At 38.9% G+C, this 26098-nt stretch overlaps 1 protein-coding gene across 1 annotated transcript in view; it reads right to left on the bottom strand.

Moving 5' to 3' along the window:
- The window catches only part of CD163 (CD163 molecule), a 30840-nt gene extending 5270 nt beyond the window's left edge, over positions 1-25570 (bottom strand). The window contains exons 1-13 of the mRNA XM_057701920.1: positions 25484-25570; positions 24266-24352; positions 22926-23246; positions 19920-20240; positions 16277-16597; positions 13543-13863; positions 3941-4255; positions 3528-3842; positions 3061-3153; positions 2664-2978; positions 1714-2034; positions 527-835; positions 131-166 (exon numbers count right to left, since the gene is read on the bottom strand). Of these exons, the coding sequence (XP_057557903.1) occupies positions 131-166; positions 527-835; positions 1714-2034; positions 2664-2978; positions 3061-3153; positions 3528-3842; positions 3941-4255; positions 13543-13863; positions 16277-16597; positions 19920-20240; positions 22926-23246; positions 24266-24352; positions 25484-25529 (3121 nt within the window). The 5' untranslated portion in view covers positions 25530-25570. The remainder of the gene's footprint in view (positions 1-130; positions 167-526; positions 836-1713; positions 2035-2663; positions 2979-3060; positions 3154-3527; positions 3843-3940; positions 4256-13542; positions 13864-16276; positions 16598-19919; positions 20241-22925; positions 23247-24265; positions 24353-25483) is intronic.
- Positions 25571-26098: the final 528 nt, after the last annotated feature.

Here is a 26098-nt window from a genome sequence, read left to right as displayed (position 1 = left end):
CCATGTCCCCTGCATTGGCAGGCAGATTCTTAACCACTGTGCCACCTAGGAAGCCCCTGAAGTATCTTAATAAGAGGGATTCTAAATAATGCAGACAACTGGTCCCAGGCTCCTAAACCTCTTGATTTACCTGTGGCTTTTAGTGATCCTTCATTCTTTGCAACTTCTGTAGGAGAAAAGAGAAGGAGAGATTCAGTTCTGGGAGTAATACATGGAACAAATACGTCTGTTTCCTGTCTGAGCTTTTAGTGCCTCTCAACCAAGTAAACTACTCCTTCCCACCCAAAACTAGAGTTCCCTAGTTTTTCCTCCCTCTGCACAGAGATACAAGGAAGTGATATGCTTTTCCTTGGTGAAGGCCAATGTATAACAACACCTGCTTTCATCATTCTTCAGACTGAAACATCATGATTCTCTTTCCACCAGATCTCTGGGTTGGTACTTCCAGTCCTTACACAGTGCACTTCACCACCCACTCTCTTTGCAGCCACAGATTCCAAGCTCAATGCAGACTCCCTGCACTCACCTGAGCACTTCACAGCAGCATCCTCCTTATGCCCGCAGTCACTGTGGCCCCAGGCTCGGGCAGGACAGTCCCATAGGGAGGACTCATTCCCCTTGCACTTCACTTCATTGAGCCATATGGGCCCAGTCCCCTGGCCAAACACCGCCTCTTTTCCTGCCTCCAAAGCTAAGCCACAGCCCAGCTGTCGACACACCACCTGAGCATCGTCAAGGTCCCAGGCGTCATCACACACGGTGCCCCAGGAACCTCCGTGCCAGACCTCCACACGTCCAGAACAATTAGTGGTTCCTTCCTGAAGTCTTATTTTGTCTGAAAAGTCAGAGACACCTCGATCATTTCTGAGAAGATAAAAGCTCCCAACAAGTCACAGGGGAAAAGAGAGATTTGAAACTCTTTAAAATCCCTATTGTAAAATCTCTATTGTAAAATTTTGCTTATTTAATGTGCATTTAAAAATTTACATTTTTACAAAAGTCATCTTTTTCTGAAAGCACATGTCCTTCCAGCAAAGGTGGGTGTATTTCATCCTGGATATAAGAATGTTAGTGTGACACCTGAAACTAACACAACACTGTAAATCAACTATACTCTAATAAAAATTTTTTAAAAAAGGAAAGAATGTTAGTGTGACTTAGGAAATGTCAAATAAAGTTAATGTTGTAAATGTATAATGTTAAATTCGCTCAAACTGCCAGGTAGACAGAAATCTTCTTCCAGTTTAAGAAGATGTAGAATGGAAAAATATGAGGGTGAATCAGAAATTATCTACACTCTGGCTGTAGAATTTATAGAAGTTTTAACATAACCGGAGTGCAGATAATTTTTGACTCACACTCGTAATTCAGGATTGAGCTTCTGACAGCTTCTTTCCTTATATTGTGTAACGAGATACTATTTGAAAGAAAAATGGGGCAATTCAATAGTCAAATACTGAATTACATATTCTCTGCTTCTCATTTGTTCATAGAGAAAGCAACTGAATAAAACTTTTGAGAAGACCACTGGAGTATGATAGTCTTTGGGAAAATGATCACTGATCCTGAGTACCTATAGGTCAAATTAAATAAAACCAATTACATCACCCAGGTAGAATAAGGATTAACCAAAGTTTACTCATTCTTGCTTAGACCAGGAGATGCTAGTGGAGCTACAGAATGGAATTTTCATACAATCCAACAGATACTCACTGGCACATGTGATCCAGGTCTCCTCTGAGGGGCTGGCCAGTCTCTTCTCCCATGGAGATGATGGGCACTGCCATAAGGTATCGGGTCCTTTAGGACACTGAACATTGTCAACCCACATGTGCCTGAATGTCGTCTTGTCTGAAGATGCAGGGCTGATTCTCCCTTTGTCCGCACAGCCCAGCTGCCTGCATACCAGCCCCACTGTGGTTGCAGACATGTCACTCTTGCCAACGCTGCCCCAAGCTCCATTGTAAAAAACTTCCAGGCGCCCTGCACAGGGCTCTCTGCTGGTTTCACTGATGAGTCTCAGAGACATGAACTCTGGGGTGAAATTGAGAGTTAGCAGTTTCACATCTCTTCTGAAGATTCAAAGGACTCTCTCCCTTTACTCTGATGTGAGCATGGCTTTAAAAATACGTACAATATGTCATTACTGGTTACTCTTTAGTAACTTCTGGAAGATTTGGTAGATTTTGTTATAATGTAATATTTGTTCTATAAATATTTTCTGGCTTTCTAGTCTTGGATTTTGTAATTAGGGACCTCTTTAAAATGCTAATCATGATTCTAGTGACTTTAGTGACATAATCTCAATCGAAGGCTCAGAGCCTTTTATGAATTATATAGTTTGGATTTTTTTCTCCCTAAATTACTGCAATTTTAGCTTCATAACCCTATTCTGTTCATTTTTTGGCAGTTGTCCTTGAAAATTAAAGTTTAGTGAGATACTCACACACTGAAACCAATGTTTTGTATACATTTCCTTAAGATGAAATATTTCCCTTCCTGACACTTCACAGTTTTGTTGTATATGTCCTCTACCAGATTTACATCATTGAATGTGAGTAACAGCAAAATCGCTTCTGGCATATAGAATTCTAACTTCCCTAAGTCATAGTACTTTGCCCCACTTTGGTCTTTGTAACCAATTGTAATTGTGCAGAACTTACCTGAGCAGATGACCCCTGCATCCTCCTTATGTCTGCAATTGTGCCGCCCCCAGCCATGGGAATGGCATTGCCAAACACGAGATTCTTTTCCGTTACAGTTCACCTCGTCCAGCCAGATAGGCCCTGTTCCTTCCCCAAAATGAGCAGAACCAGTGGCATTAATGGCCACTCCACAACCCAGCTGTCTGCACACCACGTGGGCATCATCCAGGTCCCAGCTGTCATCACAGATGGTGCCCCAGGAGCCCTCATGGTAGATCTCTATTCTCCCAGCACAACGCCCGCTTCCATTTACCAGGCGAAGTTGTCCACTCCCTGCAAGGAGAAAATAAAATACTAATAAATGCTTTTCTAAGGATTTTGAGATCAATTTCATAGACTGGTCACTGAGTCTCACCTATACAGGGAACACCACTTTCTTCTGAGATAATAGGGATTGTTGGGTCCGAGGGTGATGAACTGCACGGGGAGAGCGTCTGACTCTGGTTTCCTGCAAACACCAAGCATCATCAGTCACAAGAGATACAAAAAGTTGGGGTGAGGAAAGGAGGTCAGCTGGAGTGTTAGACAGATGAACTCAGGACAAACATAGCTTTAGAGACAGGTGGACGGGTCAACCAGACTAGGAATGAATCAGGTACTCTGAGAAGGCACATGGTAAGCACTAAACAACTACGAGGTCCATGAAAATTAATTTTACTTTCCCTCTAAAAAGGCAAACGAAGTCAATATTCTGGCACACGTCTCATGATCCCTCAAAATGGGACATTCCCTTTGACGTCTGTTCTTCGCTATAGGTGCACCCACTCTTAAGGCACACCATCGTGGGAGAGGCTCATCGTTGGCTACCCTTCATTCTCTTACCTGAGCAGATTACAGAGGCCACTTGCCCTGCAGAACATGGTGATGCGCCCAGAGCAGTTACAGGACAATCTCCCATGTGCCGCTCAGTCCCAGTGCAGTGAAACATGTGTCTCCAGACCTGCCCACTTCCTTTCCCAAAAGGTGCTCCTCCTGGGGTAGAAAGGGCAACTCCACATTTAAGCTGCTGGCATAAAACATGAGCATCTTCCATGTCCCAGTGCGAATTGCAGAGAGATCCCCAGGACCCAAGAATCTTGAGCTCCACTCTTCCTTCACAGGAGGCCTTGCCATTCACCAAGCGAGCTTCTGTGTATCCTGGAAGGAGACAGGGCTTTAAAAAAGATGCCTGTGACTACCTAACCCTACCCTCTGCACAGTATGGGAACAAATTGAACATGTTCTCTGGATCTCACTTGAGCAGACTACTCCAACGTCCCTGCTGTGGCTACAAGTCCCGTCTGGGCGGGGGGCTACTGGGCAGAGTGAAAGATGGGATTCCTGCCCCTCACACTGGAATTCTTCAGTCCAGATGGGTCCATTTCCTTCTCCAAAGTGAGCTCCACCCAAGATAGAGACGACTGTGCCGCACTGTAATTCCCTGCACAGCACGCTGGCCGCTTCCAGAGAGAAGTCAGAATCACAGACAGTGCCCCAGGTATCGCCATGTTTCACCTCAACACGACCAGAGCAGGGAATGTCCCCTCCAACTAGTCTGGGTTCCCTGTGGGCTGAAAAATAATATTTCAGTGAGAGAGAACATGATTCCAAGATTTTCCTTCATCATGGGAGTGAGGCAGGGAGTGAAAAGTGAGAAGGGGAAGCGATTCATTCCTCTTGGCTTTTCTGCCTTTCTCTTGGCTTTTCTTCCTAAAGTGGAGCTTAGCAAACTCCAGACCTCCCCATCCCTCACTGGACTACTTCATCGGAGACAGTTCTGGAACTTTGCCTCCTGGAACCCGTAATTCCTGGAGCATGATTACTCTTTCCTTTCAGTATTTTGCCTATTTTATTCACCACATTGGTGACCGAAGATAACATGTGTCCATTCTCTCTACTTTTTAGCCCTACATGCACTCTTTCACCCACTGCAATCTGGGGTCTGCCCCAACTGTTTCAAGTGGTTCTAGGTAAAGATTTTTTAATATATCAATACTTCCTGTTGCCAAAATGAACAGCAGACCTCTTCTTCCCTTTGATATCTGTCACACTTGATACATGAGATGCTCCTTTTCTCCTGTTTTCTCCTCCTTCCCACCTGACAGTAGCTTATCAGAACCTTTCACGTGTTCCCCAAAGTTCTATCCTCAACTTTCTTGTCTTCTCAATAGACAGCTTCTCTTAACTGCCAATAAATATGTTTTCATCTATACATTTCTCTTCAAATTTATACTCATAAGCAGATCTACTTGGACATCTGGAACTTAAGTTGTTAAAAATTGAATGAATTGTGTACTGACAAGCCCATCATATTCCTTACTCAATTAATGGTATCCAGGACCAAATCAGAATCACCTGAGGGCTTTCTAGGTGGCGCAGTGGTTGAGAGTCTGCCTGCCAGTGCAGGGGATATGGGTTCAATCCCTGCTCCAGGAAGATTCCATATGCCATGGTGCAACTGGGCCCATGCGCTGCAACTACTGAGCCTGTTCTTTAGAGCCCATGAGCCACAACTATTGAGCCCGTGTGCCGAAATTACTGTAGCCCATGTGCCTAGAGCCCGTGCTCCACAACAAGAGAAACCGCTGCAATGAGGAGCCCGCACACCGCAACAAAGAGTAGCCCCCACTCGCTGCAACTAGATAAAGCCTGTGTGCAGCAGCCAAGACCCAACACAGCCAATAAATAAACAAACAAATAAAAAAAAAAGAATCACCTGAAATTGAACCCTCCTTTTATCACCCCATAAATAATGGTAATAATGATAGTAGTGAAGATTAAGTGAGCACCTATTTTATATATATATATACATATATATACACACACACACATATGGCATTTTAGTAAATATTTAACAAGCATTACTTCATCCTTACAGTTGCCTTAGGGTATAATTATTAATAACATTCCAGTTTTACAGACAAGGAAACAAAAACATAGAGAAATGCAGTAATTCACTAAGATCGCACAGCAAGTTAGTGAAAAGCCAGGATTTGAAGCCAGGTAGTATACTAGAGAGCCTAGAATCTTCCCCACAATACACTGCACATGTAGAAGCCACCAGTATCTGTCCGTCCTCCAGCATATTTTTCTTCCATGTTTATCACTACTACTTTAATGTAATTTGCCATCATATGTCATGTCAACTTTAGCAATAGCTTCCTAAATGATCTCCTTGCTTCAGAGTTCTCTTTCCAAAAAATCTATGCCATGACCATGAATACATTATTAAATTTCAAATATTTTCACATAATTTCCGTCTTTAAGAGAAGTCAATGTTTCCTTACTATTTTTATAATAATTTATCTTTTCAACAAATACTATTAAGCACCTACAATGTTTTAGGCATTTGAATGGGCTAAAAATCTGTCACAGAGTTCAGCCTATCAGTGAGGATAGATAATTCTAATACTACTACTAATAATCATAACCTCTGTAGATAACATGTATTGATCCTTACTGTGTAATTCCCACGAGGAAGTAGATATTATTATTATGACCATTTTTTCTTTTGAGGAAATTGCAGCACAGAGAGCGTTGGCAACTTCCCCAAAATCACCCATATATTCAAATTAAGGAGAGATAGTAAACACTATTTTCTTAGCATAGTTGAAAATAATCTATGATGCCACCTTAAAAACCTTAATATGTATTACTCTACTAATCGTACCTGATACACCGGCCTAAAGATGCTTTTTCAAGCTTCTGTGCTTCTGAAGACACTTTTCTCTCTACTTACAATGTATTTCCTACAGTATGTAGCGGGAAAAAGTTACTTCTTTTCAAGGCATTCAATTTCTCATTAATTGCTTTCTTCTTCAAGAACACATAATTTAGTGGAAGATATACATGTTCAAATAATGAGTCCAAAACTAGATACATATTTTAGATACAAAACTAACAAATGAAGGAGTCATTAGCTCTGTTTGGGGAATTGTAAGAAAACTACCAAGAGTACCATAAATCTGAACTGAGTTTTGCAAAAAAGATGAGGCGTTTGCCAAGTAAATAGTGTGATACGGCATTTAAAGAATACAGTCATGAAATAGCATGGTCTAATTGGGGAATTATGAATAATTTAGTATGGCTGGATTTTAAAAGGTAAAGAGAAGACACACCAGATATAAAGCTGAAGAAATGGAGCTCAGGTTTTAAGGACATTCTTTGTTAGGTTGAAAGTACTTTCATCAAGATAAGTAAGAGAGTTTCTTTTAACATACTCAGAGGTAATTCAAGTTACATGGGAGACACAAACTATTTCCTTTAATTCATCTTAAAAGAGAGGAAAGAAAAGAAATGCATATGAAATTGGACTTTCCAAAAGGCATAAATCTTTTAGAGATGACTGCTGTTAAATATCACTGATTCTTACAATCCCTTGATATTACTATGAGCATGACACAGGTATACTATCAGCCCTTGCCAATTTCCTAAAATGTTCTAGATCTGACTATATTCTCTATTATAGCAGCACAGAATAACTCAGCATGCAAAAATTTCACAACTCATCCATTCAATATGTACAAAGCAAGTTCCTATCCAAATTTGAGTTGAAGAACATGTTGCTTTCTAAACACAGCTAAGATGTTAAAACAAATAATGCCTCTACAATACAAACAATGAAAGACTCTCGAGTCAAGTCTTTGATTTAATCTTGTTGAATCATTATTTGAACATGAAATTCTTCTAAGATATCATTAACTAGTATTCATGTGACCCTATTTCACTTTTGGACAGACCTAAATCTTTGAATAAAAACAGTTTCTTAGATTGAGCCACATTCATCTTTATTTTAACCTCTTGTTCTCCCATCTAGATTAATCTTGACCAAAATAAAACACAACCAGTGAAAAAACAACCTCCCCCTCCAAAAATCAAAAACATAACTTTCTTTTTAATAGTGAAAACTTGTGAAGCACTTAAAAACAAGTCCCTTCTATAAATATCCTCTTATTTCCTTTGTCCTAAGCTATTTGACAAAAGAGAAATTCTTCCACCCAGAAATGACTTAGAGACTCCATCCTCAGCCTTTATTTCATGAATCTCCTATAACACATTAATCTGTCCCACAGATTGGCTTCCTTATACCATTTACTCAGTGTACATGGCTAGAATATTGGAAATTTACCCCTTTAAGGTATTTTTTTTCCTGTTAAGTCTATGACTGCAGTTTAACATAAAAGCCATTGATTGAATTTTTGTGCCTGGATTTAGCTCCTTTAATCAATAAGTTAAACTTTCCCTGGCTTCAGTAACTGAATCTGTATTCATTTCTTTTTGTATAATTCATTTCTTTCTTAATAAATGAAGAAATGGAGAAATGAAGAACAAATAGAAGAAATAGAGTTACTGCCTTTTGTTTAGTAATAGATATTATAAAAAAAAATACAGTTTAAAGAAGCATTAGTACATTGTCATCATTTATTCCTTTCCAGACTCTGAAGAAGTATAAATCATTCTAGTCTCAAAATTATTTTCCAGACTTTAGTAAAATAAAACACAACTCAAATGAAGCATTTCTTATGTTCAGATGTCCTCTACAGCACATAAACAGTCATCACAAACAAAATGTCTGGGATTCAAAGCAATTTTGTGACCAAAATTCTTAGACTTCTTTGTAGCTGGTTTGTCTAAACTACATGTGAGGGGTAAATTGTTACTTTGTCTTTCTAGTCTTCATGATTTACTGAGTTCTTCTGGCCCCTATCAGCCTAAAGTCTGGTGCTTTATAAAAGCCTAAGAATTTAAACAGACTATGGAATTTGTAATTTGAATTTGACAGGCACAGTGACAGTATCTTCATAATTTTTTCCTGGAAATCTTCTGAAAGTATCAAGTAAATCAAGAAATAAGATTACAAACTCTATTTCTAGAAAAACAAGGAGAGATCTAAAATCTAGGCCTGAAAATAAGTGCAATAGAAGAGCTTCCAAAAAGCTACAGAAATATAGCAAGAGAGTTTACAAAAGGAAGCAAAGTGCACATATGGCAGATAGCAAAAAATATATATAATTTTGTAAGGAGAGGGGCCCACCTTAAGTTGCAAACTTATGCTATTTGGGATTTCTATTATATGCAGCTTAATAGAATCCTAAATAATTCAGAATGTGTTACCATAAGTGAGGTACTCTACTAACAAAACCTAAATTTTGGATGTGGTTGAATGGAACTCATGGGCAGAATATACTAATGACTCAGATATTGTAGGTTGGGAACCTAATAAGTCTTGTTACCCGTGGTAGGATATTTGGACAAATGTCACGTTGAAAAGAAAACCACATGCTCATTAAAGCTGAAAAATGGGAGAACATATTGGGGAAAGTGCAAAAAAAAGAAAAGTATACTTTTATAAAAGTATAAAAAAAGAAAAAAATTCATAATGTTGACAAAGTATAAATTCTCCTTGCTACTTTTAGGAGAGAGATGAGCTCAGACCAGAAGCACCTAGACTGCAAGAAGAAATGAAAGGATAAATACTAATTTTGTGAGGGAGACACCCTCTGCCTGCAGCTACTGTGTGTAGTTAATCGGGGGTTCTATAATTTGGAACTTACAGGATTGAAAAAAACCTAAGTATCCTGTCTCCTAAATTAAGGTGGAGATAAAACTGCAGATTTAGCAGAAAATAAAATTGATGCTCTGCATACAAAGACAAGGAGCCTACCAGCAAAGATAGGCTTTAGGTCTTGCCTTTCTTCCCAAACCCATGGTTGCAAATGACCTTAGGGCAGTGGCCGATAAATTAAGAGGAAGGGGCTGGTCACAGGATAGATCAAAGTGTGTAATTTATTCTTTGACTGTTGTTACTTTCACATGGCATTGGATTAAAGCAAATAGACCAGAAGCCTACTAAGTTTGGAGAGAATTTTTTGTTGACTTTGAGGGCAGCTGACATCAGTTAATGATTACTCAACCCTAAAAGCAATCCAAGGGTCCCTAAATTGGTATCAGCAGAAAGGGGGTTGTGAAAGGTGTGCAGCTCCGGACAGGTATACTCTCCAAACTGAACTTAGAATTGACTGTGAAAACAATGCACTAGGAAGCACTGCCCTGAGAAGAGCACATGGGCACATGAAGGACGGTGCACAGAGAGCATCTTCTCAGAGGGCAGAACCTCGTCTATCAAACTGGCTCACCAACATATTTCATCACTTGCAGGGCAACTCATCATCCTTGTCCAGTAGGATTTGATAATTACTGAAGAAAAACAGCTCTAGGTGTTTCTTGGTGACTGCAGCACCACCTAAAACAGCCTTAAACTGCTTACTTACTTGACTTATTTTAAACGAGAATAAAAATTTTTTTCTTTAGCCATTCTTAGGTGTTTTTTCTGGTAGATGCAGCTGAACTTCATACTAATTAATATAAAATTAAATTATAGGAAAATAGACAAACCTTTCTAAATTTAGAAGGAAATTATCTGCCATATAAATATGCTTACACATTCCCAAACATATGCAAAGTCCCCATAAAAGTCATTGAGAGAAATATGTTCTTAGTTTTAGCATATTATGCAATGACAATAAATATTATGTATGTATAATATGACAACAATGCATAATATGACTAAGCTAAGGTCAAATACATCTCCCATTTCAAAAAAATAACTATGAGTCCTTTTCAAAATAAATCCCAATTCCATTATGAGTACAAGTGATGCAACTGGAAAAAAATTATTTGTAAATGTTGAAAATAAGAGAATAGAAAAGAAAGCAACAGGTGTGATATTAATATCAGACAAATTCAATTCAGAACAAAAATTATTCAGGAACTCCCTGGCAATCCAGTGGTTAGGACTTGGTGCTTTCACTGCAGGAAGCACTGGTTCAGTCTCTGGTCAGGGAACTAAGATCCCACAAGCCCCAGGGCACAGCCAGAAAAAAAAAAAAAACTGTTTAACCATAAAAGATGGAAATTTTATAATACTAAAAAGAGCAATTCACAATGACCACATAACAGTCATAGGAAGTTCTATGTCCCATATTCACAGAGCATCAATTCATCAATTATATGATATAGCTACTGGTACACTCAGCAGAAAACCTATAACCTCAAATAGTTATACTAATGACTAGGAAAGAATCAAAATTAATTAAGCATCCAACTCAAGAAGTTGAGCACTTCTGGTCCAGGGATCCTGCACCATGAAGACAAGCCTCTAGAACGTTTGGCTTTGAAGGCCAGCACTGCTTACTTTCAGGAGAGCCAGAAGGTTGGGGGGAAACAGAGACTCCACTTTTAAAGGACACACACAAAATTTCACTGTCTCTGGGACCCCGGGCAGAAGCAGTAATTTGAAAGGAGCCTAGGCCAGATCCACCTGCTGATCTTGGAGAGCCTCCTGGGGACATAGACCCTGGCAGCTGTCATTTTTGGGAGCTCCTTCTACCACAAGGACACTGCTGTTAGAAAATGTCATTTTGGAATCCCCCCTTTAGCTTATGAACACCAGGATCCAGACCCACTCACCAGCTTGTCACCACCAGTACTGGGATACCTGAGACCAAACAATTAATGGGCAGGGACACACACCCCTACTGCTGCCCCTACCAGCAGGCAGGCTGCCTTGAGACTGAGTCCACAGCCACCCTGGAACAGGGCCCAGCCCACCAGAGGGCCCAGGACCCCACCCCACACACCAGTGAGCCAGCAGTAGCGCAGGGACCTCCAGGGCCCTGCAGACAGACATCCTGAGTTCCAGCTTCACCCACCAGTAGGCAGACACCATCCCTAGGACTTCCTGGGCTCCAGCCCTGCCCATCAGTGGGCTGATATACCAACTCTGGGATCCCCAGGGCTCTGCAGCCAGAAACAGTGGGACCCGGCTCCACCCACCAGTGAGCTGACACTAGCCTGAGGACACCCTGGGCCTTGGCCCTGCCCACCAGCAGGCCAATATCAGATCCTGGACCCCTGGGCTCTGCAGCCAGAGACCTCGGGACACAGCTCCACCCACCAGAGGGCTGGTTCTAGCCTTGGGACAAGCCTTATCCACCAGTGGGCATGCCCCAGCCCCAGGACCACCGTAGCCCCAAAACCTGCCTTGTTGGGGCATAGCCCACCCACCAGGAGGCCAGCATCAGAGCCAGCAACAGCACCATCTGGGCCCTGGCCTTACCCATCAGCAGGCCAATACCAGCTCTGGGATTCCTGGGCCCTACAGCTGGGGACCCCAGGACCTGACTCTGCCTACCACTGGACTGGCACTAGGCCCAGGACATGGCTTCAGGCGCCAATAGGTAGGCACCAACCCCATGATCCCTTGGGCATTGGCCCCACCAACAAGCAATTGGACACCAACCCTTCTCCAGCTGCCCTAGGAACCAGCTCCACTCACCACAGGCCAACACTAGCTTTGGGACACCCCAGCACCCACAGTCAGCATGTCAGGGACCAGCTTCACCCACCAGCATGATGACACTAGATCTGAGAATTCTGGCCCTTCAATCACCCACTGGAGAATCTGGCTCAACCCACAAGTGGAACAGCACTAGCCCTGAGACACCCCTGGTCTCTGCAGTCAGATACCCCATGACCCAGTCCCACCAACCAGTGACTAACAGCCTCTGCATGAGGCAGGGTCTGGCAAACAACCAGACTGGGGGCCAGCCATGCCTACCAGACCACCCACAGTAGTCAGCCAACCACATCAGAAGGACTCGTGCAGTCAACATGTGGGGTACCCCTAGAGCATGTAGCTCTGGTGACCAGAGGGGAGCATGCTGCTGATAGCATTGAACACTTCCCACAAAAGGTCATTTCTCCAAGGTTGGGAAATGTAACCAACCTACCAGATACACAGAACTGAAAACAGCAAATTAGGCAAAATGAGGCTACAGAGCAACATGTTGCAAACAAAGGAACAAAATAAAACCCCAGAATAAGAACTAAGTGAAATGCAGATAGGCAATCTACCTGATATTGTGCGCAATGGTGAAAAGCTGAATGCATTTCCTCTAAGATCAGGAATAAAGGCAAGGATTTCCACTCTTGCCATTTTTATTCAACATAGTATCTAAAGTTCTAGGAACAGCAATCAGACAAGAGAAGCAATCCAAACTAGAAAGGATGAAGTAATACTGTCATTGTTTTCAGATGACATGATACTACACATAGAAAATCCTAAAGATGCCACCAAAAAACTATTAGACCTCACCAACAAATTCAGTAAAGTTGCAGGATACAAAATTAACACACCTGTTGCATTTCTGTGCATTAACAATGAACTACCAGAAGGAGAAATTAAGGAAACAATCCCATTTACCATCACATCAAAAAGAATAAAATACCTAGGAATAAACCTACCTAAGAAGGCAAAAGACACACTCTGAAAAGTATAAGACACTGATGAAAGAAACTGAAGATGACTCAAACAGGTGGAAAGATTCTTCTTGGATTGGAAGAATCAATATGGTTAAAATGATCACACTACCCAAGACAATTTACAGACTCAATGCAATCCCTATCAAATTACCAATGGCATTTTTCACAAAACTAAACAATAAATTTAAAATTTGTATAGAAACACAAAAGGCCCTAAATAGCCAAAACAATCTTGGGAAAGAAGAACAGAGCTGGAAGTATCAGGCCCCCTGACTTCAGACTATATATAAAGCTACAGTCATCAAAACAATATGGTATGGACACAAAAACAGACACATAGATCAATGGAACAGGATACAGAGCCCAGAAATAAACCCATGCACTTATGGTCAATTAATCTATGACAAAGGAGGCAAGAATATACAATGGAGAAAAGACAGTCTCTTCAATAAGTGGTGCCAGGAAAACTGGACAGCTACATGTAAAAGAATAAAATTGGAATGCAACTTCTTAACACATTGATTGAAAGTCTTACCTGAGCAAGTAACTTTGGCTTCATCATAGTGATCACAACTAAGTCCACCCCATTGCCAATTCTTGCAGTCCCAAATTGAAGTTTCATTTCCATTACAGCTGCTTAAAAACAGCCATGTGTTTGTTGCCTTAATTTGGGAATAAACTTGATAGGATGTTTTGAGTGCAGATCCACATCCCAGCTGCCTGCAAACCACATTAGCTTCTTTCAGTCCCCAGCCTCTGTCACATACTTTCCCTATCAGTTTCTGAATCTCCACCTCCACTGTCCCCGCACAGCGGCTGCCTCCACCTTTAAGTCTCATTTCCAGATCTGATCCATCTGCAAAAGAAACATACAGACCATAGATACACATGGAGGTTAGCTCCCAAAGGATATTTTTTTAATCTTGTTCCTTCCCAAATACTGAGACACTGGAAATTCTGGCTTCCCCATCTCCTGCCTTTTTGAAGAGCCAGTATAGAATTTGATTAGAAATGGGATTATAGTTTCAAAATTTAGTAAAAATTATCAGTGGCTAAAAAATACAAGCAAATCAGATACAAAGAAAAGACCTATAACATTTTGTCTTTTGGAGTTCCAGGTAGATTTAGTATTTGAAGTGTGGTCCCCAACAGCAGTTGGAACAATTATTATAGAAAATAGAGTCAGACAATCCACCAAACTAGTCATATAAAGAATGTGTTAAACTGATGAAAGAAAACAAAGATGATACAAACAGATGGAGAGACATACCATGTTCTTGGATTGGAAGAATCAAAATTGTGAAACTGACTGTACTACCCAAAGCAATTTACAGATTCAACCCAATCCCTATCAAATTACCAATGGCATTTTTCACAGACCTAGAACAAAAAATCTTACGATTTGTATGGAAACGCAAAAGACCTCGAATAGCCAAAGCAATCTTGAGAAGGAAAGACGGAGTTGGTGGAATCAGGCTTCCTGACTTCAAACTATACTACAAGGCCACAGTGATCAAGACAGTATGGTACTGGCACAAAAATAGAAAGGAAGATCAATGGAACAAAATAGAGAACTCAGAGGTAAACCCAAGCACATATGGGCAGTTTATCTTTGACAAAGGAAGCAAGAATATACAATGGAAAAAGACAGCCTCTTCAATAAGTGGTGCTAGGAAAAGTGGACAGCTACATGTAAAAGAATGAAATGAGAACACTTCCTAACACCATACACAAAAATAAACTCCAAATGGATTAAAGACCTAAGTGTAAGGCCAGACTCTATAAAACTCCTCGAGGAAAACATAGGCAGAACACTCTATGACATACATCAAAGCAAGATCTTTTTTGACCCACCTCCTAGAATCATGGAAATAAAATCAAGAATAAACAAATGGGACCTAATGAAACTTAAAAGCTTTTGCACAGCAAAAGAAATCATAAACAAAACAAGAAGACAACCCTCAGAATGGGAGAAAATACTTGCCAGTGAAGCAACAGACAAAGAATTAATCTCCAAAACATACAAGCAGCTCATGCAGCTTCATACCAAAAAAGCAAATAACCCAATCCACAAATGGGCGGAAGACCTAAATAGACATTTCTCCAAAGAAGACATACAGATGGCCAACAAACACATGAAAAGATGCTCAACATCACTAATCATTAGAGAAATGCAAGTCAAAGCCACAATGAGGTATCACCTCACAGCAGTCAGAATCACCATCATCAAAACATCTAGAAACAATAAATTCTGGAGAGGGTGTGGAGAAAAGGGAACTCTCCTGCACTTTTGGTGGGAATGTAAGTTGGTACAGCCACTATGGAAAACACTATGGAGGTTCCTTCAAAAACTACAAATAGAGCTACCATATGATCCAGTAATCCCACTCCTGGGCATATACCCAGAGAAAACCATAATCCAAAAAGAAACATGTACCACAATGTTCATTGCAGCACTATTTACAATAGCCAGGACATGGAAGCAACCTAAATGCCCATCAACAGATGAATGGATAAAGATGTGGCATATATATACAATGGAATATTACTCAGCCATGAAAAGGAATGAAATGGAGCTATATGTCATGAGGTGGATAGACCTGGAGTCTGTCATACAGAGTGAAGTAAGCCAGAAAGAGAAAAACAAAAACTGTATGCTAACTCATATGTACGGAATCTAAAAAAAAAAAAAAAAATGGTACTGATGACCCCAGTGTCAGGGCAAGAATAAGGATGCAGATGCAGAGAATGGACTGGAGGACACGAGGTTGGGGGGGCGGGTGGAGAAGGGGAAGATGGGACACAGTGAGAGAGTAGCATAGACATATATACACTACCAACTATAAAATAGATAGCTAGTGGGAAGTTGCTGTATAACAAGGGGAGATCAACTTGATGATGGGTGATGCCTTAGAGGGTCAGGACAGGGAGAGCAGGAGGGAGTCACAGGAGCGAGGGGATATGGGGATATATGTATAAATACAGCTGATTCACTTTGGTGTACCTCAAAAGCTGGTACAAGAGTGTAAAGCAATTATATTCCAATAAATAGCTTAAAAAACAAACAAAACAAAAAAACAAAACAAAACAAAAAATAAAATAAAATAAAATAAAAAAAGAATGTGTTAAAGATTCCTCACAACTGTAAAAGAATTTCCAACAAGGAAATTGTTAGATATTTCTGTTTCTCGTGTCTCACACCTGTTCCCACTCCTAAAGAACACAGGTCCTTCCCTCCCTGTTTTTCTTTCTGTTTTGTTTTAACTTACCAGAACACGTCACACCAGCATCTTCATTATGATTGCAATAATGCTTTCCCCATTCTTGGTGTTTACACTTCCAGAGAGCAGACTCGTGTCCGTGGCAGGAAACACTGTCAAGCCAAATGTGTCCAGTTCCCTCACTGGCGTTGACTCGACCAATAGCAGCGATAGCAGTTGGACATCCCAGTTGCTTACATACCACAGCAGCATCGTTACTATCCCAGCCATCATCACACACTGTCCCCCATTCTCCTTGGAATTTCACTTCTAATCTTCCCGAACATTCAGTGACTCCATCTACCAGTCTCAGGCTCAGGTCTGCTCCATCTGTAAGAGGGAAACAAAACAAGTCAGTGATAAAGAAACAAGAATGAGGGCATTCTAAACAGCTGTACCTGAGGTGAGTTAAGGAAAAAGGGGGAGATATAAGTAAAAACAGAGAAAACAGTGATATATTACCACTGAAAATCATTAAAGACGGAAGGAGGAGGAGATTAGGCAAGAAGACAGGACTTTTTACGGAGTGGGAGTTTGGGACTAGCAGATGCAAACTATTACATATAGAATGGATAAACAACAAAGTCCTATTGTATAGCACAGAAAACTATATTCAATATCTTGTAATAATCATAATGGAAAAGATAAATCAATCAATGAAAAATTTTTTAAAAAAAAGAAGACAGAGCTTTTCACTAGGAGACCATCCTGGAGTTCCTAACAGGAGGCCCAGAGACTGAAATTTATCTAGAGATTTGCTTGTTTGACCACCACAGATTTTTTTGTTGGAATTGTTTGTTTTTTTTCCCCCTTTAAATATAAATTTGCAGGTGTCTAGGTTGGACCTGCACACTCCAGCTTGACTCAATACTCAACACTAACTTTTGCCTCTGACTGTGTTACCTACCCAGACTGCCTGGTTTATATTACATGCCTGATCCCTTTCTGACCACTTCTGTAGTTTAAAAGCAAAGCAAAGAAAAAAGGGACCTTGCCATTACAACTTTCAACTTCCCCTAAGCAATATTCCTCAAAGAACAGAATTTGATTCTAAGTAATATCCTATAATAAATAAATTGCTTTTTCCATTGGCGGCTTTAGTTTTTGTTGTCACAATGCCGTTTTTTGTGATTCCTCAGCATGTATAAAACACACTGAGAACTGGACAGCTACATGTAAAAGAATGAAATTAGAACACTCTCTAACACTATACAGAAAAATAAACTCAAAATGGATTAAAGACCTAAATGTAAGGCCAGACACTATAAAACTCCTAGAGGAAAACATAGGAAGAACACTCTTTGACATAAATCACAGTAAGATCTTTTTTGATCCACCTCCTAGAGTAATGGAAATAAAAACAAAAATAAATAAGTGGGACCTAATGAAATGAAAGCTTCTGCGCAACAAAGGAAACTATAAGCAAGACAAAAAGATGACCCTCAGAATGGGAGAAAATATTTGCAAACAAATCAACAAAGGATTAATCTCCAAAATATATAAACAGTTCATCCAGCTCAATATTAAAAAAACAAACAACCCAATCAAAGAATGGGCAGAAGACCTAAATAGGCATTTCTCCAAAGGAGACATACAGATGGCCAAGAGGCACGTGAAAAGCTGTTCAACATCACTGATTCTTAGAGAAATGCAAATCAAAACGACAATGAGGTATCACCTCTCACCGGTTAGAATGGGCATCATCAGAAAATCTACAAAGAGTAAATGTTGGAGAGGGTGTGGAGAAAAGGGAACTCTCTTGCATTGTTGATGGGAATGTAAATTGATACAGCCACTGTGGAGAACAGTATGGAGGTTCCTTAAAAAACTAAAAATAGAGTTGCCATATGACCCAGCAATCACACTGCTGGGCATATATCCAGAGAACACCATAATTCAAAAAGACACATGCACTCCAATGTTCATTGCAGCACTATTTACAATAGCCAGGACATGGAAGCAACCTAAATGTCCATCAACAGATGAATGGATAAAGAAGATGTGGTACATATATAGAGTGAAATATTACTCAGCTGTAAAAAGGAACGAAATTGGGATATTTGTAGAGACATGGATGGACTTGGAGACTGTCATACAGAGTGAAGTGACTCAGAAAGAGAAAAACAAATATTGTATATTAACACATATATATGGAATATAGAAAAATGGTACAAATCAACTGGTTTGCAAGGCAGAAATAGAGACACAGATGTGAGAACAAACATATGGACACCAAGTGGGGAAAGCGAGGGGGGTTGAGGTGGGATGAATTGGGAGATTGGGATTGCCATATATATTTTACTAATAAGAAAAAAAGTATCAAATTGTACACTTTGGATATATGCAGTTTATTGTATGTCAGTTGTATGTCAATAAAAGTTCTTAAAGAAAAGAAAAAATAAAAATAAATAAAAATCATTATACATGTTAAAAAAAAATAACACTGAGAAGAAACATGCTAATTGGGGACCTAGAAAGATTTTGATAGGTAAAGGAAAACAGAAGGTACACAGTGTGTTTTTTCTACCCCAAATCCCTTTCACTTTCTTCAGCTAACAAAATCCATCTTTTCTGTAGGAATCCCATTCTTTGTGGTTCAGACTATAGATAGTCACATTGTTCAACAAGAAAAAAGCCAATTTGGGAATGAATTCCCTGGTGGTCCAGTGGTTAAGACTCAACGCTTCCACAAGGGGCATGGGTTTGATCCCTAGTTGGCGAACTAAAGTCCCTCATGGCGTGCAGCACAGCAAAAAAGCAACCCCAAAAAAAGCCAATTCAAGAAATAGAAAAAAAGCCCGAATCTTGATGACATTGTTTAATGCTGAATTCAGTCATGGATGGAGCCAACAGTACCTCCTGGATTTCCCAGTTTTCTGAGTCAGTATTGTCTCATTTTAAAGTTAGTTTGAATTGGATTTCCTTCACTTGAAAAAAATATACCCGGTGAATACAGGGACATTTTTACACTAGTTATAGTTTCCTAAATAAAATTCCCTGGGATTCAAGACTTACTGGATTTTCTTCAATCTAGGTACTCAAGTGAAGAAAGGAGAGTGACAGTCTTGTACATGCAAAGGCGTGTCCCTGTCCCATAGTCAAGCACGGACCATGAAAGTCTCTAGACAGACACAGTGCCTGTTCATAACATAGCACTAGCATAAATGAGGTTTTAATAGGAAGCCGATTTTTTAAATCATTTGATTCTGTGAATTGGAACTAATAGTTTAGGAAAGGGTGGGTCAATGTGGCTACAGAGGAGACTTTTGTAGATAGAGGGTGATAAGAGGGGTGCTTTTCTTCTAAAACAACCAGAGAGCAAAATTTTCTAGTTAGACTGTTTTTTTTCTTTTTCCTTCTCTTTTTGGAGGGGTGGAGGGAGGTGACTTTCTCTAAACAGTTCCTTCTGTCCTCATGACTTGGATCTCAATTTCACTGCTCATCCTTCCTCCCTAACTTATTTATCCTAATACAGTCAAGGTAAAAACTCCACAGGTATTAGAACTGCATCCTGAAATTAGGTAATAATAAGGCCATAAAAGAAGCAGACTTCATCATGTTTTTAGGAGTTCAGGCTTCTGAGAATATTACCCCCTTTTTTCTTTTTTTGTCCTCTCATGGAGAGCAGAGAAAAACCCAGACCAGTCCTTACCTAAGCAAATCACTCCAGCATCCTCAGCATGGTCGCAATTATGTTTTCCCCATCCTTCGTGTTTGCAATTCCAGATAGCTGACTCATTTCCATTGCATACAAGATCATCAAACCAGATTGGTCCAGAACCTTCTCCAAAAGTAGCTGAACTAGAGAAACTGACAGCACTTCCACATTCAAGCTGTTTACAAACCACGGAAGCATGATCTGTGTTGAAGTTGTCATCACACACAGTTCCCCACTGTCCTTGGAATTTGATCTCTATTCTTCCTGAGCATCGGCTTCCTCCATTCACCAGCCTCATCTCCAAATCAGATCCATCTAGAGCAGAGAAAAGACCAGAATTCAGAAGTGACATTTACTAAGAAGTGATTTTAGAAACTAATATTTCTCTGGTCACTTGAGATTTGATGCTGAACTTAAAAATGATGCCTCATTTTGGATGCTGCCTCTGTTCTCATATTGGAGACTTTTAATCTTTTGAAAACCAACCAATGATTAGGACTTTCATTTATATCAACTGACAAAAAAAAAAACTTTTACAGATTAAAATTTACTTTGCATTTTGTTTTGTTTCCTTCCATTACTAAGGCATAGTAAACACTTCTATGTAGAAATAAATTTCACTCAAAATATTTATTTAAAAAACTTGAAAAAATAAAATTTGTTCATACGACAAAGTAGTAAAAATGACAAACGAGTCATTTGTTGAACAGTTAAAATTTTTAGTTTAATCTTTTATTTTTATTACAATCAGTTTAGAACATGAATGGTTGCCTGAAGTTGAATTTGAAATTAGAAAACTGGAAAAAAAAAAAAAGCATAAGCATGCAAGATAGTTTGCAAAAGTGATATACCAAAACATTAAAAATTGAGGAAAAAAATTAATCAATATAATTTATTTCTTACCAATTTTTTTTTCTGAATCAAAGCTTTCTTTTCCCTCCTGCCACCATTTTTAGCAAAGAATGGCTTTTTCATAAAGAAAATTCTCTCTATACACTATTCTTAGATTTTCTATGAGGACTAAAATATCTGAGAAAAAGAGACTTGGGATGAAATTTTGGGACACCTAAAAACCAGAAACTATTTGTGGTTGAACAAAATGCTTAGAAGTTCTGTTTTGAAAAAGTAATTCAATTTTAAAAGCTCCGAACTCTAGATAAGGACCTCCTCTCAAAGAGATTTTGTATTATAGATAATAATAATAATAGTTCACATTCAAAATATGTATATGTTGTTCCAAATGTACAAGAGTGAGTAAAAAATTATCCACACTATGGCTGTAGAATTTATGGACGTTTTAATACAACCAGAGTGCGGATAATTTTTGACTCACTCTCATATTACATATGCTATCTTTAGTCTTCACAACATTAAGCATTATGTGTTATTACCAGTATCCCTACTTCACAGATAAACAAACCAAGGTTAAATAATTGACACAGGATCAAACACCTAGAAGATAGTAGAGACAGAATGTGAAACAAAACAAAACAAAAACAAAACCAAAAAAGAATCTAGCACCAGAGTCTATCCTCCTTACTATTATGAATGTGATAATAATAGAATTTCCCAAGAGGTAGATGCTCTGAGAATTGAGCATTGACCAGGGTGGAGAATCTCAGAAATACAGGCACTGAAACCTCAGAAATATGAACTCAGAAACCTCATGAAACTCGTGAGTCCTTGAATAGCTAAACATCCCTTTCTATTATTAAGCACCAGTTGGAGCTTTAGGTGCATAAATTTCAAAAACCAAGTCTGATTAATGTCATTCTTATATGAAGGATCCTTATGTAAGGGCATGAAAAACAGAACACAGGAGTTAAAAGTACTACACTGACGTCTTAGCTTAAACAGTCAACTCTATAGAGAGCAATAATTATAGAAAGAGGCTGGCAAGATTTATTATGATTTTTAACTTTGCTGTAGATGATTGATGTAGATGTTACAATTGTCATTTCTTATCTTTCCCTACAAAATGATTAACAAAAAAGACAAGAAGGAGGAAGAGGAGGAGGATGGAGGAAGACAATTAAGAAGAAGAGAAATGAGTTGTCTAGGTAATGAGAAGCAGTGAGCTATGAGGAAACTAATGTGAACTGTTAACACCTATTCCTACCAGACAGTACACCAGTAGCTTTACATGTATTATATCACTGAGAGCTCAGAAACTGAAGTTTAGAAAGATTTAGCAACTAGCTCAAAATAATAGCATTAATAAGCAGCTGAGCAGTTCTCTAGATAATAGCCTGTGTTGCTCCCATTATACCACAGTGCCTGGGCAGAGATTAGCCTTTTCTAAAACCAGTCCTATGGAGGAAATGGTCTCTAACAGAGAGGCTGGGAGGGGATAGGGTTGCATAAACGTCAATGACATGAGCAAAGAGAAATTGGAAGCCCAGGAATCTGAATTGGGTCAGAAACATGACCTTGGGGTTTGTGAGCAGAAAGGTCTGGGTTATTGTAAGGGCAAGTGAGATGAAACTTATGAAATGTTTTATATATTAAAACTACCATGTAAGTGAAATGAATAGCATTGTACAGTGGAAAAAGCAATTCTACTTTGCAAAACATCTTTCCTCCAACAAAAAAGGATTAGTGCTAGAAATATTTATTTCTTGATGTAGTAAGTTGATTATCAGTTAATGAGCAAAAAGGTCACGATTTATGGGCCAATACATGAAAGCAACATTTTATGGGGAAAGGGCACAGGAATTAATTTAGATATTATGATATTTTTATGCAGAAGTAGAAGGTAATAGTAGGATTGCTTCATATAAAATTGAAGCTAGTCACTTCATTGATTGTAGTATTCGGAAGCTCTCTCTCTTTTTTTTAATATTGCCTCTGTCATGTGTTTTCTGGTCTTTTAGCAATGGATTGGGAAATTTTATATGTGGACTAGGTTACTTACAGAAAACTGGCTCCTTTTCATTTTTAACCTGTAGATTTTTTCCCACAAAGCATTTCACGTCAAGGCTTGACTTATGCAAGTCTTACCTGAGCAGGTGACTCCAACATCCTGTTGGTGAGTACAGTTATGCTTTCCCCACCCATCATGTTTGCAATCCCAGAGAGTGGATTCATTCCCTCGACAAGAAACATGATCCATCCAAATGTGTCCAGAGCCTGCACTGGAATTAGCCCATCCGGTGGCTTTGATAACGGTTGGACATCCCATCTGCCTACAAACCACAGAGACCGCGGCCAGGTCCCAGCCATTATTACACACAGTTCCCCACTCCTCCTGGACTTTCACCTCCACTCTCCCAGAACACTTGTTTTCACCAGCTGTTAGCCTCAGCTCCTTGTCTGTTCCTCCTGTAAGAATAGGTAAAGGCAGCAGTTGGTCAAGATCCAAAGAGCAAGTAAAAAATTATTATTCTTTAGATTACTTATTGATTTTTCAAAGCCAGATTTGAGAAACATTTCTGGACCTATGCATGGTACCATAGAAGAATGTTATTTCATAGAAATTCAAAAAAATATTAGTATCACAGGCTTCAAATTAAGCAAAGACATAAAGCCAATAAATCTGGGTAATCCAATACTGTATGATATTTTTATTTTATGGCTGATATTTTTTATAACATCAATTTATATAATTTCATGGATAGTTTACTATAAAAATAAGATATTACAAAATTTCATAGGGATGACCTATGTAAGTTTCTCCAAAATCCTAAGATCAGTAGAAAGAAGGCTGATGGTGAGGATGAAAAGACCAGTTATAAGGAATTTAGTGCCTATTTCACACATACATGGACAATATCATGAATTTTTAAAGTGCTAGTTGAAATCTAACTGAAACTTATTGATTCAAATGGAAATTGAAATGGAGATATTTTCCTATTATCTCCTACCATAAAATAATTCCATCTCCCCCTACTCCTCCCAACAGTCTTAGCTACTGCCTTGTGATTATTTTAATTAACATAGGACCTTGTGGCCCCCCTGATACATGGCCTCCCTGAATACATTTGCAGATAAATTTTGGCATTTGAATTTTTAAAGTGTTCCTAAAATTCCCTCATCACAATAATTCTGAGGTTTCTCCTCCTCTGTAGTTTTCCCTCTTTTTTAGTTAGGCATTATCTCCAATCTTTAAGTAAAATGCATTTGTTTCCTATGAGAATTTATTTTATTTTATTTTTTAAACTATGCTAATATTTTGTTCCTTTTCGGGGGTCACATGGTTAGGTACTTATTTTGTACTTTTGATATCTGATCCTTTGAAATCATGAAGCATGGTTTTAGATGCTATTCAGCCTTCAGGAGAATTATTTGCTTTTCAGTGATTCTCGTCACAGTGGGCTAAGTAAATTTGACAAAGTACTCACCAAGAGAACTAGTGACCAAACAGGCACTGAGAACTGAGACCACAGCAATAGTGAAGGGACTTAAGTGGACAGAACATCTTCTAATGTCTGTGAAAAGAAAAAAGAGGGCAAAAGTAAAGTTTTCCCAAAAAGAGGCATTGGAGGAGACAGAAGGTTTTAGAGGTCTGAGATTAACAAAGAAGGTCAAACCAAGACAGAAAACACTTCCACCTAAATGGCAAGGCAGGCAGGAAAAATTCATACCAATATCATATAGCTCAGTGAAGTAACTTTGAAAATATTCGTGTGTATAAGCAGTCTACGGACAAGGAATTAGAAGAGAGTTGGGGATGGAAAAAGAATTGCAAGAATGAGCCTTAAAACCTGGAAAACTGAAAAGGCATTGATGAAACTTAGAAGTGGCCAGTTCTCCCTTCAGGCATGGAGCAATGTTCAGCCACTGATACCCTCATCTCCAAGCCTATCTGATCCATATTATTAGGTGGAAAGTTCCATGAGGGAGTGAATTACATCTATCATGTTCACCAGTTTCACCAGTACCTGGCACAGTGCCTGCTAAATAGTAGTTGAACAATACATTGGAGGAAAAAGTGACAAAGATTAAACACCCACTGTTGGACCTTATCTCCAAAAATAGCATAAAATGCTCTATCACTCTCAGTTCTCCTTCTTACTCTCACCCAATAGAAATTTGAAAGTAAAAATGCTATGATAGTCACTCCTCTGCGATGTCACTGAACTGTGAGTTTATGACCTATGCTTTCTTGTGGTATGCTATACCTCAGTTTGAAAGCTTGAAAAAAAGAGTAAGAATGCTAAATGAGTTTAGTGGGTCCACGCAAAACATGAAGTAGATTTCAACACTCAAGGGTGTTATTCTAAATGTCTTCTAGGGAATCAACTTTCAATCAATATGCTTTCCTACTTGTTCTATCTTTCTAACAACCATTAGTTTCAAACTCAATACAATTCAGTTAATTTTAGTTCCTTACTTAATTGCACCTCAGCAGTTTTACAGAATTGAAGCCAAATCTAATCTTTATCTCACATCTTCAATTTTGAATCTATGGAAGATAAAAGGTACTGCCTTATAAGCTTATTGCCCTTTTTCTATAACTTACTCTCCTGATGCCAATCACTATTAAATCAGATCCACTGACTGTCAGAATATTGCTATGCTCCATTAAAGGGTAAAAAGAACAAATGAGAAGCTTTTACCAGCAGATCCAGAGTTTTCATGTAGCACCATTCTGAGTTTGTCCATTCCGAAGTTTTATGATACTTAAATCTTCTTGTATTATTCGCTAGGAATGGCCTCCTAAAGAAGAGGACCACTAAGAATTCTAAAAATCATTTCACTTCCACAAAAAAACAGAAAGACTTCATAATGGAGGTGGAGTCAACCAGAAAAGGGAAGTAATTAAAAGTGAGGTTCCCTTTCGTGCTCGTTTTCTTCCATTTGGGACATGAAACAACTGAAGAAAATTGAGAAACATTCGCTACAGATTTATAAAAATTAAAGGGGAAATATTGACTCATATACTGTTGTTGAATTGAATATTTTAAATTTCTGCACTTTGTTTCAGACTAATATATTAAAAGCAAAAAATAGCAATTGTTTTGTAGTTAAATTATGTCAAAAAACTAAAGTAAAATAGGCAAAACATAATTAAATCACTAACACTTGATTGTTGTAACCACTTTTAACATTATTTCCATAATCAAATGTGTCTAATTAATTTTGTGCAGATTGTCCATCGACAACACTTTTCTTTTCTTTTCTTTTTTTAAAAATTTTTATTAGAGTATAGCATATTTACAATGTTGTGTTAG

The sequence above is a fragment of the Hippopotamus amphibius genome, chromosome 12 (genome assembly GCF_030028045.1).
Source record: "Hippopotamus amphibius kiboko isolate mHipAmp2 chromosome 12, mHipAmp2.hap2, whole genome shotgun sequence".
In the NCBI taxonomy this organism is placed as follows: domain Eukaryota; kingdom Metazoa; phylum Chordata; class Mammalia; order Artiodactyla; family Hippopotamidae; genus Hippopotamus; species Hippopotamus amphibius.
This window is presented reverse-complemented; position numbering and strand designations above follow the sequence as displayed.